Here is a 17,177-nt window from a genome sequence, read left to right as displayed (position 1 = left end):
GTGCTCCTGCTGTGGTGGATGCTTTAGGCCCCTGTGCTCCTGCTGTGGTGGATGCTTTAGGCCCCTGTGCTCCTGCTGTGGTGGATGCTTTAGGCTCCTGTGCTGGTTTCCCTGCTGTAGAGGACCTGTCACCCTACCCTTCTTAGAGCTGGATTGTGCTCAGGGTGTTTTATCACAGCAGAGGAGAAACTGGAATCATGAACTCTGACAGACAGGGGCTGACTCTTTGCCACTTTGTTACATAAGAAAACCTCCCCTCTCACTGTGTGCCAGGGCTTCCAAGATAAAGATCAGGATAGAGCTGTGAGTCTGGATGGAGACCTGCTCAAGTCTCAGAGGTGAAGATTCCAGGTCCAGAAACTGATCTAGGCCAGCCACACCCGCCTGGGATTCCCACATGCAGAAGTCATCAAGGCTCTGTCATCTGGCTTGGTGAGATGAGAGAGAAGGGAGTCCATAGCAGAATGACATCAGCTAATACTAAAGCTGCACTCTCAGAGTCCTCACCTCTATTTCCTACAGGAGTGCTCTCACAGCAGAACCAGGGGTGGCTAGGAAGAACGCATCCACTTCTCTCGGCTCCTTTGTGACCTGTCCTTTCCTTCCTCTCTGCTTCAGTCTTGTAGAACCCCTGGCAGATACTCCCCTGTCCTGCTCCGGTGGCCACCTGCTTTCACCTAGGCCAGCTCTCCTCTCTGGCTCCTGCTTTTCACGGATCCAGCTGAGTGTCCCAGCTGAGTGTCCCAGCTGAGGCCCTTCCTACCCAGCTGCACTGACTGCTCGACGTCTACACTCCTAAGCATGCAGCCAGGGAGCTCTGTGCAGCTCGTTCTCTCCAGACTTCACACTATTCAGGACTGGGATCACCTTTTCCCTTGAGACATCTCCACATGTAGCACAGTACGACCTTGAACTCACAATTCTCCCTTGCTCCAAGTTCTGGGATTACATACATGAGCCACTAAGGCCAGCCAGACTTTCCAGTCCGTTCATGCTTTTATCCTCTAGGACACGCATAGTGGATGCTCTATCTCATCTTTGGCTGAAAAAGAGAAGTTGCTCTTGGCCTACCTTTGGCTTTTGGGGCAGAGGTTAGGATTGCAGGGATCCTTGGAGATACAAGGTCCAAACTCAAACTGATGGTCCTGGAGTCCCACACAGCGAGCGATGCAGGCACTGGGGTAAGTGCGTCCATTCTGTGCACACACTGGGACAAACTGATCTGCGCAGTTACAGGGCAGACCTGAGGAGAGAAAACAGCCTCTCATGAACACATCTACTCCCTCCTTATGTACTGATAAAGGCAAACCACGGACAAATCATATCAAAATGGAATCATATGTTAGTTAACTCAGGAAAAAGACAAAACCAAGACAAACCTCTCCTACAACCCCTGACACAGAACGATCTATGTATGTATGTATGTATGTATGTATGTATGTATGTATGTATCTATCTATCTATCTATCTATCTATCTATCTATCTATCTATCTATCTGAGACAGGGTCTCACTGTGTAGCATTGGCCGACCTGGAACTCACTATGTAGACCAGGTGGGGCTCAGAGTCATATATCTGCTTGCCTCTGCCTCCTGAGTGCTGGCATCTAAGGTGTGTGGCCCCACATCTGGTTCTAAAGAGCTCTGAAAAGCTCTTCCTGCAACATGGCATTCCTTTGTTCTTTTCACTGCTATTTAATAGGAGTCTCCAGACCCAGGCAGGAAGAGGATTGTAGGCAGGACCAACAAAGCTCATTTCTCCTGACCTAGCAAATCAATCTTAGAAATCAGATCACTGAAGTCTAGCTTGGGGGGTTTCCTGAACCTTGCTTGTGGGAGCCTGTGCAAATCAGAGGACGAGGAGAGCTGCCTGAGAAAGCGCATGATGAGAAATAAAGCTAGGACGCCATGGACACCGTGCTCTCGGGTGGGATACTGATGCACTATGAGCACCTGCAGTTAAGGCAGGGCCGACACTGCCTCGGAGAGAACAAGTGCAAAGAAGGGTGGCCCCAAGGACACGGCTACCTGTGAAGGTGCGGCGGTCGTCGTCTGAACTGTGCTCACCGAGGCACAGGCGGGTGGAACATACTAAATTACCGGCAAAACAAGAACAGACATTGCAGTCAATAGTAAAGGATGTTCCATGGCCTGAAAGAAAGAAAGCATCAATTACATTACATGCTGAGACACAGACCACAGGGCTGTGAGCTGGCTCAGTGGGTGGATGCTTGCAGACTCTGCCCACCTGAATCCAATACCCAAGGCCTAGCAGGCAGAAGGAAGAACTAATCAAGTCCTTTTTTGATATCCACAGATGTGTTGTGGCACAGACACACAGACACACATACACACGCACAAAACCAACATAAATTAAAATTTAATTGTTTGAAAGTTTAAAAGTTTGAAAATATAAAAGTTTGACATTTAAAAACTCTATTACTCTTGTGTGTGCATGCACACGTGTGGGAACATATATACCACAGTGTGCATGTGCAGGTCAGAGGACAACTTTTCAGAGCTGGTTCTCACCTTCCATGGTAGGGTCTGGGAGCACACTCAGAATGTCAGGTTTGTGCAGCAAGCAAACCTCACCAAGGCTGGGGTTGCAGGTGTGTACCACCATGCCCAGCATTTTCACATGGGTTATGGGGACTCAAGTTTAGGTTGTTCCAAAATGCTTTGCCAAATGAGCCATCCCCCAAGCCCCTCAAAAAGGTTTACAGCGTCAATTCTTTGTTTGTTTGCTTGTTTGTTTGTTTTTTCTTCGAGACAGGGTTTCTCTGTGTAGCCCTGGCTGTACTGGAACTCACTCTGTAGACCAGGCTGGCCTTGAACTCAGAAATCCACCTGCCTCTGCCTCCCAAGTGCTGGGATTAAAGGCGCCACCACGCCCGGCTTACAGCATCAATTCTTGAAAGACAACTTATGAATACATAAACTAGGGGCCTAAATCTAAGGTATTTATTTTGAGACAAAGTCTCATCATGTAGCACTGGCTGTCCTGGAGCTTGCTACATAGACCAGGCTGGCCTCAAATGACAAAGATCGCATGTCTAAAATGCAGCAGTAGGTACTCTTAGAAACTCATCATCCATAGATGGCACACCCCCATCCAAGTCTCCCTATATATCTCAGGCTGGCCTGGGGCTCGCTCTGTCACCCAGCGAGGCCTGACACTCAGTCTCCCTCATGCTGGGGTCACGGGCGTGAGCGGAGTGACTCTATGAGAATCAGCTGTGATATAGGGATACTGTGGTGGTGTGTATATGCTCTGCCCAGGGAACAGTACTATTAGAGAGTGTGGCCTTGCTGAAGTAGGTGTGTCACTATGGGCGTGGGCTTTAATATACTTGTCCTAGTTGCCTGGAAGCCAGTCTTCTCCTAGAGGCCTGCAGATGAAGATGTAGAACTCTCAGCTCCTCCTGCACCATGCCTGCCTGGATGCTGCCATGCTCCTGCCTTGATGATAATGGACTGAATCTCTGAACCTGTAAGCCAGCTCCAATTAAATGTTGTCCTTTTAAGACTTGCCTTGGTCATGGTGCCTGTTCACAGCAGTAAAACCCTACACAACAATGCCTACACAAGGAGGGACTAGATGACTAAGATAATGTGAGGCAATGTGCCTGGCACACAGTCAGAGCTCACGGAGATTGACGCGCAGGCCCTTCTTCTCGGGAGGCTTCCAAGAGGGCAGGCACTTTACAGGTCCCAGTACTTGCTGGCTGTGGAGGCGCCTGACTGTAACCCTATCACTCAGAAGACAGAGGCAGGAAGATTACTGCACATTCACAGTCACCCTGGGCTACGTAGTGAGCTCCGGGCTAGCCTGAGCTACATCACAAGATCTGATTTCAAACAAAACACTCCCCAACCCCACACGCACAGTATTCTGTAAAGATTGGAAAGTATTGTCCTAGAATAGATGATGTGTACATTGTACTCTTCAGCAAGAACTCATCTAGTACTCTTTGTGCAAAGTGAAGACAACCAAGTTCACAGTGTAGTAGACCAAACGCTAGAATCCTTACGACTCACTTTTTCTTTTCCCTCCGACAATGCAAGACTTCTGGAGGTCGATACAGTGCATTTCCATACAGTTTTCCAAGAGGCCACTTTGCCCACAGGAACAGATCTTATAACAACCAACTTCCCCTGCAGAGGACGGAACCTGGATCAGTGTCCCCTGGCGGACGATGAAGTCAGAAGCTTCTCCCAATTTGCAGCCTGTACAAAAATACAGACAAGAACAGGACGATGAACTGATAATATCGTCCTATGACAATGAATCACATTAGACATACCTTATAGATTTCTTCCAGGACTGTGTAGCTGTTAAAGATTTTAAGATTATGTTACAGAGCTGGAGAGATGGCTCTGCAGTTAGGAGCACTGGCTGCCCTGCCCGAGGACCCAGGTTCATTATCCAGCAACAACGTGGTGGCTCACAGCCTTTACTGCTCCAATAGACCTGACACCCTCTTGTGGCCTCTGTGGGCACTACACTCACATGGTATGCATCTATAGTTGCAGGTAAAACACTCAAATACATTTTTTTGGGGGGGGGGGAATCGGAGTTCGAGACAGGGTTTCCCTGTATAGTCCTGGCTGTCCTGGAACTCACTTTGTAGACCAGGCTGGCCTCGAACTCAGAAATTCGCCTGCCTCTGCCTCCCAAGTGCTGGGATTAAAGGCGTGCGCCACCATGCCCGGCTAGCCAGGACAATTATTAGTGATGGAATTTAAGCATACTACTATAAATTTGAAGAAAACTTGAGTATTTGGATGGGCTTAAGGAAAACCCATTTTCTAGGTAATATATTTTCAATTTATCATAAAATGACCTTTCTGAGTTTAACAAAACAGTTTTGGAACTGTTGCATATTACATATTGCAGAATAGAGATCTTTCCCTTTTCTTGGTAAAGAGAACACTGGCTGAACTCTAACGCAATGACAAAGGACATGAAGCAGCAGTCTGAGGAGGAGAGCAGCTCCCACCTCCTTTGGCTAGACTGCTCACTGCCGCCTGGTAGCTGACACTACCAAGTGTTCAGGCAGATGGTTCCTAGACACCACGCTGAGTCAATCTTTTGCTCCCTTTTACTTCTAAGATTTCTAAATGTTGATTCTAACATGATAAACATCTTCAACAGAGATAGATGAAAAATCACAATGTTACTACAACTCTATTCTGAACTGACAGAGATAAACTATCAAAATTCTCTCCCTCACTCTCTTCCCCTCCAACCCCCCCTCTCTCTTGGTTCTTAGAGACAAAAATCTCCTCATGTAGCCCTGGCTGTCCTGAAACTCATTATGTAGACCAGGCTGGCCTTGAATTCACATATCCACTGGCCTCTTGAGTGCTAGGATTAAAAGGGTATGCCAACATGTCCAGATATTTCTATCTTTTGACAAAACATTACTCTTTACTTTTATTGAAATAGGGTGTCATGTGGCTTAAGCTGGCCTCAGATCCTTTGTGTAGCTGGGGTAACCTTGCCCTCCTGCTGACACTTCAGCATTTTGTGGTGCTGGGGACTGAATCCCAGGCTTTCCGCATTAGGCAAAAACCACTGCAGAGCTACATGTGCAGCCCACGTCAGCCTTACAGAGATGATAAGTATGGTAGTGAGCATGACGTTTTCTCCATGTGCTACAGAGAAGAGAGGAAAGCCACGAACAATGGGTTCAAACATCACAGCACAGAAGAGCAGGTACAAATGGCTGGCTGAAGCTTCTTTTTTGTTCACAGTCAAGAACTCATTATGACAGTCACGTGTGTATTGATAGCATTAGTTTACAATTTAAATGACAACTGAAATTCTATATGTGTTGTGGTAATTATTTAATCTCAATTGGGGGTTTCTACCCTGCCTTTGGTAATTTAGTTCCCAGACAAAAGACAACCTTTGTATTTATGATAAGCCTTTAAAGCACAAGACCTGGGCGGATATCCACCCTCTGCTATTATGTCTACTTCCCTGTTGATAAGTCTGAGATATGACTTGCTATGTTCTGCCTGAACTGCTCTTACTCCCACTGGCCAGTTCTCATGATCCCTTCTCCTCTCTCCACCTTTTCTTCAGCCTCATGGTCTCTGCCTCAGACCTCAAGCCCGGGAGTCAAAGCCCTGCCCACCTCTCTCCTGCCCACTATAGGCTGTCAGCATCTTCATTCAATCAGTAGTTTTAAATTACACAGCATCACTTGGTGTACATGAGAATTTTCTCATCCCTGGGGGCCACCAGACCCTGGGAGCCAGTACTGAGCATTACAATACACAGCAAGAGATCAAATCTCAACACATGTGTCTTTGTTGCATAAATACACTTTTTTTTTGGGTGGGAAACTCTTAAACATTACATAAAAAGATAGCACAGAAAACATACTTGTAGCCCAGGTAAAGACCCCTCCTCTAAGAAAGCGCCAGCCACATGCCTCATGTTCATACAACACTCATAGCTCCATCTCTTACCTTGAACACAGGAATACGGAAGGCAAGGATCTCCAGACGGACACCCCTTCCGGTTCACTTCGCAGAGCTCATTGGCTGGGCAAGGGTTTGGGTTACAGGGATGAGTCACTTCTTCTATGATGTTACCTAAAGTACTTGGCCCTGAAAAGCCCAAAACTGATCAGTATAACCAATCTAAAAGAAAAGCGCACCTTTAAGTTACCTGGCTTCATCATGGCTGGAAGAGATGGAGAACTCACAGGCAGAAAGCAAGGCCTGAGTCTAACCATCCCTAAACATACATTTGGATTTCTTCATTTGTCAGCTTATCACAATGTACCCAACCATTCACTTACTAATGGGGACCTACAATACAGTTGGCAGGACCTGGGTACTAGATACACTAATGAACAAACCAGACAAGCTAACATGGAGTTACTATCTGGAAGAGAGTGAGATAAACTCAGATGACTTCAGTGGCCAGCAGTTCAGAGATGGGACATGTCTGGGGTATGGTGATCAAATACATGGTTATGTGTTTAAAAAAATAATGGCCATCTGTTATGGAGACCCCTAACACGGCATATCTACCTTCCAACATCCTGCCAAGGGAGAGCAGCACTGCAGGTACATGTGGTATTTAAGGAGAGCGCTGCTATTCATGCTGGAGTGTCATCTCATGTCCCTCCTGCTGAGATCATTTTCTTCCACACACACTGCTGTAGGCTGCTAGCATCGTGAATCAGCAGAGACAGAGGCTGCGGGAGCCTTCTCACTCAGCCCCATCACTCTGGGCAGCTTTACCTAGAACTTGGGAGGGGATCTTCCCAAGGTCACAGGGGCAAAAGCTAGGGCATGTTCCATAGTCTCTCTATCCTGAGAGCCCAACAGATTCTGCCTGTTACACTCTCACCACTCTCTCGTCTCTGTTTAGTACATCCTCATTTTTATTCAAGGTGGTCATAAGCCCAAAGCTAAAAAGACCACCCTTCCAAGTTTTACACACACACACACACACACACACACACACACACACACACACACACACACGTATAAGCGTCCCCTGAGATTATAACAGAAGGCTCTTCCCCTTCCTCTTCCCTTTTGCCAACTAGAGCGAGGTGGATAAAGCGCCAGCAGCCATGGCAGGCCAGTAAAGTGCATGGAGTAAGTGAGCAGAGTGCAGAAAGGCCGAGAAGCCTGCATTCCCGATGCTGCACCTCCATAACATCCTGGCCTACATGCTCTGAGTCTTCCTGTGTTTCTAACTGTTCTGTTATTGGCAGTTGGGCTTAATCCTAACTGGAAAAGAAGCAAGTAGGCTTTTCTGTTGGCCAGTTTACAGCACTGGCGCCCCCTGGTGGCCGCCCAAACGCCAAGGGCATGGCCTCACTGGTCTCACTACTGTTAAGGAGCTGTTTTTGAAATTCCTCTCTCAAGGAGGTACCAACCTACTGCTGTAGCTCTTGGCAGAAGTGTCTGACAGGGAGAAACGAAAATAGTGAGACAAGTTCCACTTCCCTGTGGGAGCCCAGGGGGGAGCTCTTTCTTCTCTTCTCTATTTGGTAAGTGCAAGCCAGGCCTGCTCGGGTACTGATATACGGATGACAAGAGCTGACAGTTTCCTAGGGGAAATTCTACATTCTAGTCACATCATGATTTCTGATGACATTGTCTTCCACTTCCATCTTTACAATCCCTGACTGGTAAATAGTTCATCTTTCCTCCGAAAGATAAACTACAGCTACTTACACATTTTAAGATGGCAATGACAACCTGACAGGGTCTAGTCACTTAGGGGACAAGACTCTGGACCCCCAGGGGAGAGATTAGCCCTGCCCTATTGGATGGCACCATTCCATTAGTTAGGGGACCTGAACTGAAGAAAGGAGCTGAGCACAGCCTCTGCCTCCGAAGCCTGATGCTCCTGCTTCCCACACCTGTTGCCATGGTTGCCCCTGTACCCTTGAACTGTGAGCCAAGTCAACCCTCCCTCCCTTTAAACGCTTTTGTTGGGCGTTTCCTGCCGCAGCAGCAGGAACGGAACGAATGCACATGGTATCATCAAACAATAGTTCCTCGCCCAAGGCAAAGAACAAGAGCAGAGACCATGAACGAAGCACTTGACCTCTAAACCCCAGACCCACGCAGTCCTTACTGAGGTACGTGTCCAGAGGGATACAGCTCTCCAGGTCATCTGCAGGGGACAGAAACTCACAGATACTTTCAGCCGTGTGGTCTTCGGGGAATTTATTCTGGTCTCCACATTTCTTGAGAATCTCTACACAATCTGATCTTGAAAGAAAAAAGAACATTTTGTATTCATGGTTCTGTCCCATGTTGTCTGGTCAAAGCCATGTTTCTTAAACCTCTCAGAAGCTTCCACTACCTGCCGAGCTCTCCCAGCAGGTCAGAACTAAGTCTGGTCAAACGGCAGTCACAGGGAACTTCCAGCTACACAGTAAATCCAAAGCCTAACTTCCTGTAATCTAAGACCAAGGCCTTGTTCCAGACTTACATTTATCGCTCCAAGCATGGTGTCTGTCTACCACCTTTAAAAGGAAAGTGAGCTGCCAGTCTGCTTTGCAAATTGTAAGCCATTTTCAAGGCCCGTGCCAGTTGCCTCCGCTCCCCTTACTTTCCTCCCTTTCTCATTTTAAGATCTTTTTAGTTATCACTGCTAAGGTGTTTGGCTTATAACAACCAGAGAGTTTCCAACATTCTATTTTAGTTTAGGGCTGGAAAGCTGGGCACATAGTTAAAAGCACTTGTTCTTGCAGAGGACATGGGTTTAGTTTTTAAGTATCTACATGGTGGCTGAAAACCATCTGTAACTGCAGTCTAGGGGTCTGGCACACACACATACATGTAGACATATGACACACGTCTTTACTAGTTTCCTTAGTCTTGAGTAAGGCCTGACTCCTTAGGTGAAGGTTTCCTATGAGCAGATCCTTCCCATGTGTGACCTCTGACTTCTTTTCACATAGTTAGACCTCAGCCTCTCTCTTAGTCAGCTCATTCTTGAGTCACATCAGAAAACTCATTAGAAGCCAGGCATGACAGCTCGTACCTGTAATCTCTGCTCAGGAGGCTGAGGCAGGAGGATTGTTATGAGGTCAAGGCCAGCCTGACTATAGATAGAGTAAGGCAGGAAGACTCCAAAATAAAAACTAAACCAAGTAAGAAAAATTAAAAATGATCTGGACGGTTAATAACCCAAACTGAGCAGTACTGAGCTGCACACCAAGGGTTTAGGGCTCGGTGTGGACTTGGTCTTGGGAAAGCAGACGCCTGGGGAGCAGCTGAGGGCTGTGCAGTGAGGGTCTGCTTCTCCCACCAGGCACTTGTCTTACACCTCCTAAGTAAACCGCTCAGCACTGTTTCCTAGGGGCAGGGCCCGAAGCCTGGCCACTGACCGCCACTGGATGATAATAATAAAGACAGGGCAGTAGCTGCAAGGAGGAAAAGGCGACGGCACAGAAAGAGGATCCCGAAGTCAAGTGGAGTACCAGTCGGGGACACAACTAAAGCCACAGATGGGCTGGAGATGGTACAGCAAGCTGACGTTCTGCCCACCAAGCCTGAAGAACAGCTTGAGCCCGGTCCCTGAAAACCACCACACGGTTACTGAGGTGGTACGCCTTCACCCGTAACCTCCCCTCCTGAATGTATGAAAATAGGGCCGCAAGATGGCTTGTTGGAAAAGGTCCTGCTGTGAAGGCTGACAACCTGGATTCAATCTGGGATGCACTGAACACCCACACCCACACCCACACCCACACCCACACCACGGCCCAGTTGTCCTTTGATGTCCCCATGTGTACACATGGACGCATTTGTACACAGCTGTACAAACGAACACTCAATACATAAATGACATATAGATAGATAGATAGATAGATAGATAGATAGATAGATAGATAGATAGATAGAATAAACAGTTTAAAGTATAAAACCATAGTTATGCACTGAAGGTATTTAGAAACTGCTTCTTGAACTAGATTCCATAATAAAGTACACATGAAATTTGATGGGAATTTGCACTAAGGATAAATGAGTATCAGCCAAAGGAATGTGGGAAGACTCCAAAAGAATGTCTGGTATTTGACAAGAGCGAAGAAGGGCAGGCTTCAGGCAAGAAGATGGGGAGCATCCTTCAAGCAGAGGAGGAGAAAGGTGAAAAGCATTGTGTGTGGGAGGGCTCAGGCAAAGGGCAGAAAGTTCTAAAGGGAGGCTGGGCTAGGTCTGAGCCCACAGGCCTTCCCGCAGCTGGAATAACTTACTTGCAGATAATACTTCCTCGGGATTTGCTATGGCAGGGCTTGATCTGCAGGGAGCAGGCCACGGCCTTCCACATCTCTGGCTGGCAGGTCTTGATGTCCAGGACGGGGATGCTGATGAAGGGCATCTTGATGCTCCCCTTCTCCCACAGCTTCATGTCACTCATGGCCCCCTGGTCAGACTGAGCCGTGCAGCTCCTGAACAGTTCTGTCGGCCTTAAGAAAGAGCCAGAAGGAATGGAGACAAATTATTTCCTGGATAGAGGTAATGGATAAGCTCTTGATTCATCCACACATCAGGAAAATCTGATTTTCTTAAAGAGAGAACACTTAAGACCCACCATAGGCTTCCAGTTTCAAGTGGTTGAAGACAACAGGGCACTAACTGCATGATTTTTTTAAAAAGATGTATTTATTATTATTATATGTAAGTACACTGTAACTGTCTATAGACACACCAGAAGAGGGCATCACATTTCATTACAGATGGTTGTAAGCCACCAAGTGGTTGCTGGGATTTGACCTCAGGACCTTCAGAAGAGCAGTCAGTGAGCCATCCCGCCTGAAGATGCTCCTGACTGCATGTTTTAATTTAGCACAGGTTCTTATGAAGTTAAAACTTCAAGGTGCTTTGGACAGGACTAACATCCCCGGACCATCTCACTTTATTTCACAAAATAAATGAGTCTGTGTCTTTAAAACAGCGGTATAACCAGGTGGTAGTGGTACATGCCTTTAACCCCAGCCCTGGGGGATGGGGGGGGTGGAGGAAGGGGGATAGGAAATGGATCTCTGAGGTCATCCTTGATTACAGAATTGGTTCCAGGACAGCCACAGTTACACAGAGAAACCCTGTCTTGAAAACCAAAAACCAAAACCAACCAAACAAGCAAAAAGGCAAGCAGACAAAACTGAAGTGTAACGATAAAACAAAATGTACGGATTATGAGTTGGATGTGATTTGACACATGCTTAGCTCACAGAAAGACATCAATAATGAACATTGTCATCACACCAAATGGTACCCATGCCCTGTTGAATCACTGTATGACCTACAGTCTTCATACACAGTGCATCACAAATTATTCTAGCCTGCTCTAGAATGTCATATAAGTGAAATCATCCTCTATCTTGGGGGACTGGAATAGTCACTAAAGCATAATCTTTTTGATATTTGCCCATGTTGTTCTATATGTAAGCATTTTATTCCTTTTTTTTTTTTTTTGCTGGGAGCCAGCCATGTCGGGGTCAGGTGATGAGGTGGGACACAATGACAAATGAAGGCCAAGGTTTGATGACCTCTGGCCTTATAACTTTCAACTGTTCTGAGGACCAGAAGTTGATAGCTTCTGGCAGCTTTACTGTTCTAGGGTCAAGAGCTGACGACTTTTGGCAATTTCATAGAGAAAAGAAAAGAAAAAAGAGAAGAAAAGGAAAGAAAGTCAGACACACACACACACACACACGCACACTGGCTGGGCCTGACCACCTGTTTCATCACTTTCACAAGTGCACATGCATCCTTATATATGTACACATATACCTACATAAGTATGCATGCACATACGTATAGACAGACACATTTGGTGGATGGAGCAGAGCCCAACAGCCAAACTTTATATTTTCTCTCAGCTTTTTATGGCTTCTTAGACAAAAGTTCTTTATAAAATTACTTTATAGATAGAATGTTACACAAAAGGGGAGTCACAGAAGAATGTTGATAGTAAGTTCAAAGCAGTGTTTCATTCCACAAGCTCATTATAAGTTCAAAGCAACAGTTTCACATGGCCGTGCCTTATCATACTGCACACCTGGGCTTCATCCTTGCATCGGGAATCATTAGGCGATGTAAGAGTGGCAGGAAAGGCATAGCAGCATCGAGAAGCAATACTGGAAAGAAGTCTCTGGGGCTGAGCCTCTCCAGAGCACATGCATTCCAACCATGCTATACTGTGGGCCGTCTCCAGAACACTTGTTGCCATAGCCTTTCCTAGATGGCTTCTGTCACTTTTTATTGTTAGATATTATCTATTAATAGATGTTATCCTTTGTGAAATGCTCCTCTCTGTCCCTTTTTTAAAAGTTGAGGGGCTGGAGAGATAGCTCTCAGTGGTTATGAGAACTGGCTGATCCCACAGAGATTCCAGGTTCAGTTTCCAGCACCCATGTGGTGTCTCAAAGTCATCTGTAACTTCGGGTCCAGGGGATCTGACTCCCTCTTCTGGCCTCTGAGGGCACTGCATGTATGTGGTACTCAGATACACAAAGGCAAAATATTCATACATATAAAATAAATCTTTAAAAAAGTTGAAACTTTGATTTTTGAGGAGTTGTAGGGGTTCTTCATGCATTATAAATGTGTCCTTTGTCAGATGTATGTGATATAGATATTTTCTGCTAGGCTATATTTTACTGTCTGGTAGTATCTTTTGATGAGGTAAAAAAAATAACTAAGTTTGTATAAAACGCTACTTTAAAGCCAGACATGATGGTGTAAACCCCGTACTTGGGAGGTAGAGGCAAGAGAATGAGGAGCAAGGATAGATTCAGATTTATAGCAAGTTTGAGGTCAGCATGAACTACATGGGACACTGTCTCAAATAAAAACAAAAAAAATGTACTAGAGTTTAATTACATACATTATACTGTACAGATTGAGAATTTAGTTCAACAATGTTTGAAGACTGTATCCAGCTATGTAATTAAAACCTCTACACAAGCTGGGTGCGAAGCTGGTGCATGCCTCAAATCCCAGCATTCCGGAGGCAGAGACAGGGGAATTTCCGTGAGTTTGAGACCAGCCTGGTCTACATAGTGAGCTCCAGAACAACCAGAGCTTCACAGCGAGGTCACCCCCGAAACAAAACTCGAATCCTGTACACAATCGAGAACACTTCCACACCCTGCCGTTCCCTGGTGCCCCTGGGATTCTGGAGCTTAGCCTCTGATACTCTGGCTTATATCCTTGGGCTTTACACCCCTGGAAGCAGAGAACACTGTGCTTCTGGGGCTGGATGTGCCCACTCACACTTGGGCATCTCAGGAGTTTGCTTTTTTCCTGTATACTCTTCTACTGTTTGGAACACCATGGTATGTTGTTTTTCCTCACTCTCCTGATGGATGTTTTGGGGTCCCCTCCTAAAGTGGGAGGTTACAAATAATGCTGGCCCATGGGGACTTTCTTGGACACATGCTTCCATGTCTCCTGGGTAAATAAACACTTCCTAGTAAGCAGGAAAGAGTGAGAAGCCAACACCCTTCAAATGCATGCCAGGCTTTTAATCTAGCTATGCCTATGGGTCTGAGGAAGCAGCTGCAAAAGTTTGAAGTCACACTTGCCAGGACTGGTACTACCAAAACTTTTCATGTATATTCTTTTAAAAAAAAGCACTTTCAACCGCTAACTCTTTGGCATTCAACATGTTTTCAAATATGTATATATTGTGGAATGGCTAAATCAAACTAATGCATATTAGCACAAATACTTTACCCTGTTCTGGTGGTGAACACATCAAATCTATACTCTTAGCAATTTCACATACGTATAGCACTTATTAACTGGAATAATTATCTTTTTTTGTTGTTTGTTTGTTTTTTAACAAGACATGGTCTCACTATGTAGCTCTATCTGTTCTGGAACTCCCTGTGCAAACCAGGCTAGAGGGTAGAGTCAACTGCTTAAAATTCAAGGATATTTCTTTACTGAACAGTTCAAATAGGAATATCCTGAGGTATCAGGATAGTAAGAAAAATAAGGGGCTAAGATCTGAGACTGGAACATATCAGTTAGCAGCTGACGAAAACAGAAAAGGGCATCATCTTAGTCAGGGTTTGTATTCCTGCACAAAACATCATGACCAAGAAGCAGTTGGGGAGGAAAGGGTTTATTCTGCTTACACTTCCACACTGCTGCTGTTCATCACCAAGGAAGTCAGGACTGGAACTCACACAGGATAGGAACCTGGAGGCAGGAGCTGATGCAGAGGCCATGGAGGGGTGCTGCTTATTGTATTGCTTGCCCTGGGTTGCTCAGCTTGCTTTCTTATAGAACCCAGGACTACCAGCCCAGAGATGGTACCACCTACAAGGGGTCTTTCCCCCTTGATCACTAATTGAGAAAATGCCTCACAGCTGGATCTCATGGGGGCATTTCCTCAACTGAAGCTCCTTTCTCTGTGATAACTCCAGCTTGTGTCAAGTTGACACACAAAACCAGCCAGTACAGGCATTCAGAGCAGAACCCTGGAGACCTCCACCATTCCCAGTGAACCGGTACTGGTGCAGAAGGGAGAGTGACTGAAGGCACAGGATATTCTCTGAGTTCCTGAAGCTTGAGACATCTCCTGATTAGAAGAGACTCTACAAGCATACTTCCTTTCTAGGGGTCATGTAGAAGGGACAGAGCATTTCAAGATGAAATCAGAAAAAAAAACAAAAACAAAAACAAAACAGTTTTCTTTTACTCCAGAAGGTGGTGTTTACTTAAAACAAGTAAGCTATGATAGTGCATTTCTATTTTATGTATAATAGTTTTCCTACCTGTTGTTAAAGTTTGTGCAGTAAGTCAGGTTTGTACAGCCCAACTGGCAAGGCTCCCGGACGTCAGCCAGACATGTCAACATGGACACTTCCACTGGATTATACTCACAGATGCGGTCAAACTCTTGCCAACTCTGTGTATTTCCCCAGCTCATGCTATAAAGTTTTGTGCACAGTTCCCTGAAGCAAAAGAATAAATGCAGAACATTAGAGAGAAGTCCAATGAATATTTGATCTGAGTAAAACTGCAACTGATTAACTGTTTTTAGGAATGTAAAGGAAAAGTACAAATGAACTAGCTCCTGGGGTTGGGAAGCAGAGAAAGCCATCTTCTCCATGAAAAACGGCCTTGAAAGCCATGTGAGGTGGCTGCAGAGGCAGCTCACCAATTACGAGCTCTTCCGGAGGGCTCACATTTGATCGCCAGCACCCACATGGCAGCAGCTCATACCTGTCTGCAGCTCCAATTCCAGGGCACCCAACACACTTTTCCACCCTCTGAGGGCACCAGGCATGCATGTGGTGCACAAATATACATGCAGGAAAACATCCATACAAATAAAATAAAAATACAATACAATGTATATATTTAAAAAAATTCGTCCATGGGACGGAGGGGCTGAGAGATGGCTAAGCAGGCGCAGGAGCTCACCACGCAAGCCTGTGACCTGTGTTTGACCCCAGAACCCACATAATGGTGAAGGAAAGAATGAAGAGCACTTTCCTCCCATCTCCACACATATCCATGGCATGCATGCCCATCCTGTTCCACCCCAGGAATAAATAAATAAATAAATTCAGTAATAAATTAGTAAATAAATTTCAAAAAATTAAAGAAAAACCACCCAGACCCTTTGCTGACTGGTAGACAGGCAAACACGACATTTCCCAGCGCCTTAAGGTGTTTGGTGCACCCTTAGTTCTGGACAATTATTTCCCCATAGCTTTCTTACTTCCTCCTTTTCTCAATATGTATTTAAAGTAAAATACAAGTGTTTATGTCGACAGAGGTACAAGCTCCTCTAATAGAAGGCAGAGTGCTTTACTAATGAGCATTTTAATGGCAATTCTGTGTGAGACTGTGCCTGGGGTGCTCAGTACCCTGGGTTCAGTCCCTAGAAGCAGGAAAGATGGGCATGGGATTTACAGATTAGTTTGTTTAAAGTCACTTATATTCCTTAAGACCCTCAAAACCTCTCCATGCTATTGCAGTGGATCCACGACATCCTGATGTTCAGTATTTGATAACTGTAAAGCAACTTACACGTTTCTACAGACAAAGCAGTTCTGCTAGGACATTTCCAAAGTGCTTTTATACACTGGATTCATTAGTTTAAATTTTAAGATTAAAAGTAACATATGTTCACTATAAACATTTGATATCATTGAAATATACAAAACTGTAAGTAAATATTTCCCACTGTTCTCACAGTTATTTGACTCTCAAAAATACTCCTATGAAGAAGGGTTTGTTTTTTTTTTTAAGTGTATGAATTTTGCCTGCATGTATGTCTGTGTACTATGTGTGTGTTAGGTGCCAATGAAGGGCATCAGGTCTCTTGGAACTGAAATTACAGACAGTTGTAAGCTGCCATGTGGTTGCTGGGAAATGAACCTGGGTTGGCTGGAAGAGCAGTCAGTGCTCTAAACACTGACCTAAAGAAAGTATCTTTACTCTGCAGTCTGGCTGCCCACTCTTCCTGCAGTCATGAGCACTGTTTTACGTGTGTGCTTCTTCAAGGCACTGGCGATGCAGTATCATCATTAAACAGACCAGACCCTGGCTCTCACAGGAGTGTGCACATTTAAGGAAGAGGAAGTCAGTATTTTCTCTAGCTTTCTATATTTCTAGTATTTTCTCTTTCTATATTTGCCCTGAATAGATTATTTAACA

General features: G+C 45.4%; 1 protein-coding gene across 3 annotated transcripts in view; it reads right to left on the bottom strand.

The window, feature by feature from the left end:
- Window positions 1-17,177, bottom strand: part of Reck (reversion inducing cysteine rich protein with kazal motifs) — a 72,790-nt gene that overhangs the window by 12,700 nt on the left and 42,913 nt on the right. For all 3 annotated transcript variants that reach the window (XM_021222207.1, XM_029533349.1, XM_029533350.1), the window contains 7 exons: window positions 15,284-15,463; window positions 10,748-10,960; window positions 8,620-8,756; window positions 6,483-6,623; window positions 4,041-4,229; window positions 2,028-2,150; window positions 1,072-1,243 (listed from right to left, as the gene is read on the bottom strand). In XM_021222207.1, the coding sequence (XP_021077866.1) occupies window positions 1,072-1,243; window positions 2,028-2,150; window positions 4,041-4,229; window positions 6,483-6,623; window positions 8,620-8,756; window positions 10,748-10,960; window positions 15,284-15,463 (1,155 nt within the window). The remainder of the gene's footprint in view (window positions 1-1,071; window positions 1,244-2,027; window positions 2,151-4,040; window positions 4,230-6,482; window positions 6,624-8,619; window positions 8,757-10,747; window positions 10,961-15,283; window positions 15,464-17,177) is intronic.

The sequence above is a fragment of the Mus pahari genome, chromosome 22, assembly GCF_900095145.1.
Source record: "Mus pahari chromosome 22, PAHARI_EIJ_v1.1, whole genome shotgun sequence".
NCBI classification, from domain to species: Eukaryota; Metazoa; Chordata; class Mammalia; order Rodentia; family Muridae; genus Mus; species Mus pahari.
This window is presented reverse-complemented; position numbering and strand designations above follow the sequence as displayed.